Source organism: Aptenodytes forsteri, unplaced genomic scaffold (assembly GCF_000699145.1).
Source record: "Aptenodytes forsteri isolate BGI_AS27 unplaced genomic scaffold, ASM69914v1 Scaffold1062, whole genome shotgun sequence".
Lineage (NCBI taxonomy): Eukaryota > Metazoa > Chordata > Aves > Sphenisciformes > Spheniscidae > Aptenodytes > Aptenodytes forsteri.
This window is the reverse complement of record NW_008795772.1, coordinates 15,614-17,116: the sequence shown is the minus strand read 5'-3', so window position 1 is coordinate 17,116 and position 1,503 is coordinate 15,614. Positions and strand designations below refer to the sequence as shown.

At 68.6% G+C, this 1,503-nt stretch overlaps 1 protein-coding gene across 1 annotated transcript in view; it reads right to left on the bottom strand.

Moving 5' to 3' along the window:
• LMF2 (lipase maturation factor 2) overlaps positions 1–1,503 on the bottom strand; it is a gene marked incomplete at its 3' end in the record, with an annotated part of 11,802 nt that overhangs the window by 1,133 nt on the left and 9,166 nt on the right. Inside the window, exons 7-9 of the mRNA XM_009283602.1 lie at positions 900–996; positions 574–756; positions 7–26 (exon numbers count right to left, since the gene is read on the bottom strand). Of these exons, the coding sequence (XP_009281877.1) occupies positions 7–26; positions 574–756; positions 900–996 (300 nt within the window). The remainder of the gene's footprint in view (positions 1–6; positions 27–573; positions 757–899; positions 997–1,503) is intronic.

The window sequence follows — 1,503 nt, the reverse complement described above, 5'->3', positions numbered from 1 at the left end:
CCGGGCTTGTACATGAACTCCACCTCCTGCGGGCAGGGAGCAGAGTGGGCTGGGGGGGGGTGGGGGGCACACGGAGGTCGGACATGGACAACCCCCCCCCCCAGCTCGGCGGCCCTGGGGGCAGAGCTCCCCCAGACTTGCCTCCCTCACCTCCTGGGGTTACCAGCTCCTTCCAGAGGGACAGAGCCCACGGGGGATGGCCGGGCGCCCCAGAGGGGACCAAGCCAGCGGGACGGGGATGCTCGGCTCCACTGGAGTCTGCTCCTCAGCGCCTGCCCCTGGCCACCCCACCCGACCGGCCGCAGTTCAGCCCTTTTCCCCTGCAGCCCCTTCGGCACCAGACGCGATTGTTGAACTTGATTCAACAAGGCCAAGTGCCGGGTCCTGCCCTTTGGCCACAACAACCCCATGCAGCGCTACAGGCTTGGGGAAGAGTGGCTGGAAAGCTGCCCGGCGGAAAAGCACCTGGGGGTGCTGGGGACTTGCCAGTGCTGGGTTAACGGTTGGACTCGATGGTCCTAAAGGTCTTTTTCAGCTGAAGCGATTCTGGGATTCAACGAAAAGGCGGCTCACCGTCCAGGTCTGCTTGTCGTAGCTGCCCTCCAGCACCACCTCGGGCCGCCCCCCGACGCCCGTCATCCTGCGGAAGAGCCCGTAGGAGTTCACCACCTGGAAGCGTTCGACCGCGTTGAACATCTGGTGGATGCCGGGCCACAGCTTGCCGTTGGACTCGTAGTCGATGTAGGTGAAGGGCACCTGGGGAGCGGCGGAGAGCGGCTCCGTCACCGTGGCTGGGAGTGGTTTGGAGGGCCCAGGCCGGGTCTCCCGCTCCCCGTACCCCACGACAAATGCACGCTCCGCTGTCCCCTGCCCTCCCCGGACGCCTCCCACCCGCTCACCAAGCTGATGGCAAACATCCCCACGGTGGCTGTGGCGAAGATGGCCCACTGCAGAGTGGCCCAGAGCTTCCAGAAGCAGCCGCGGACGCAGGCACACCTGCGGGGGGGGGGAGGAGATGGGTCAGAGCTGCACAGCCCCACAGTCTGGGGCTCCGGCTGTGAGCTGTGGGGTTCAGAGCCGCCCACGCTGTGCCCAAAGCGGTGGAGGGCTCAGCCCCGCTCCAATGCTGCAGAGGAAAATCCCTCCTAACTCACCCAGCACCCCTGAGCCGGGCCCCCACCCCACGCGGCCCCAGCCCTCCTCCTGGCTCCACGAGCCCCACGCCAGCTCCCCCAGCGCCCGCGAGACCCCAGTGTCCCTCCACGCGCGAATCGCGCCCAAAGCGGTGGAGGGCTCAGCCCCGCTCCAACGCTGCAGAGGAAAATCCCTCCTAACTCACCCAGCACCCCTGAGCCGGGCCCCCACCCCCCGCGGCCCCAGCCCTCCTCCTGGCTCCACGAGCCCCACGCCAGCTCCCCCAGCGCCCGCGAGACCCCAGTGTCCCTCCACGCGCGAATCGCACCCGCGGCCGTGGCACCGGGCCACCCACGTCGGCCCGCCCCC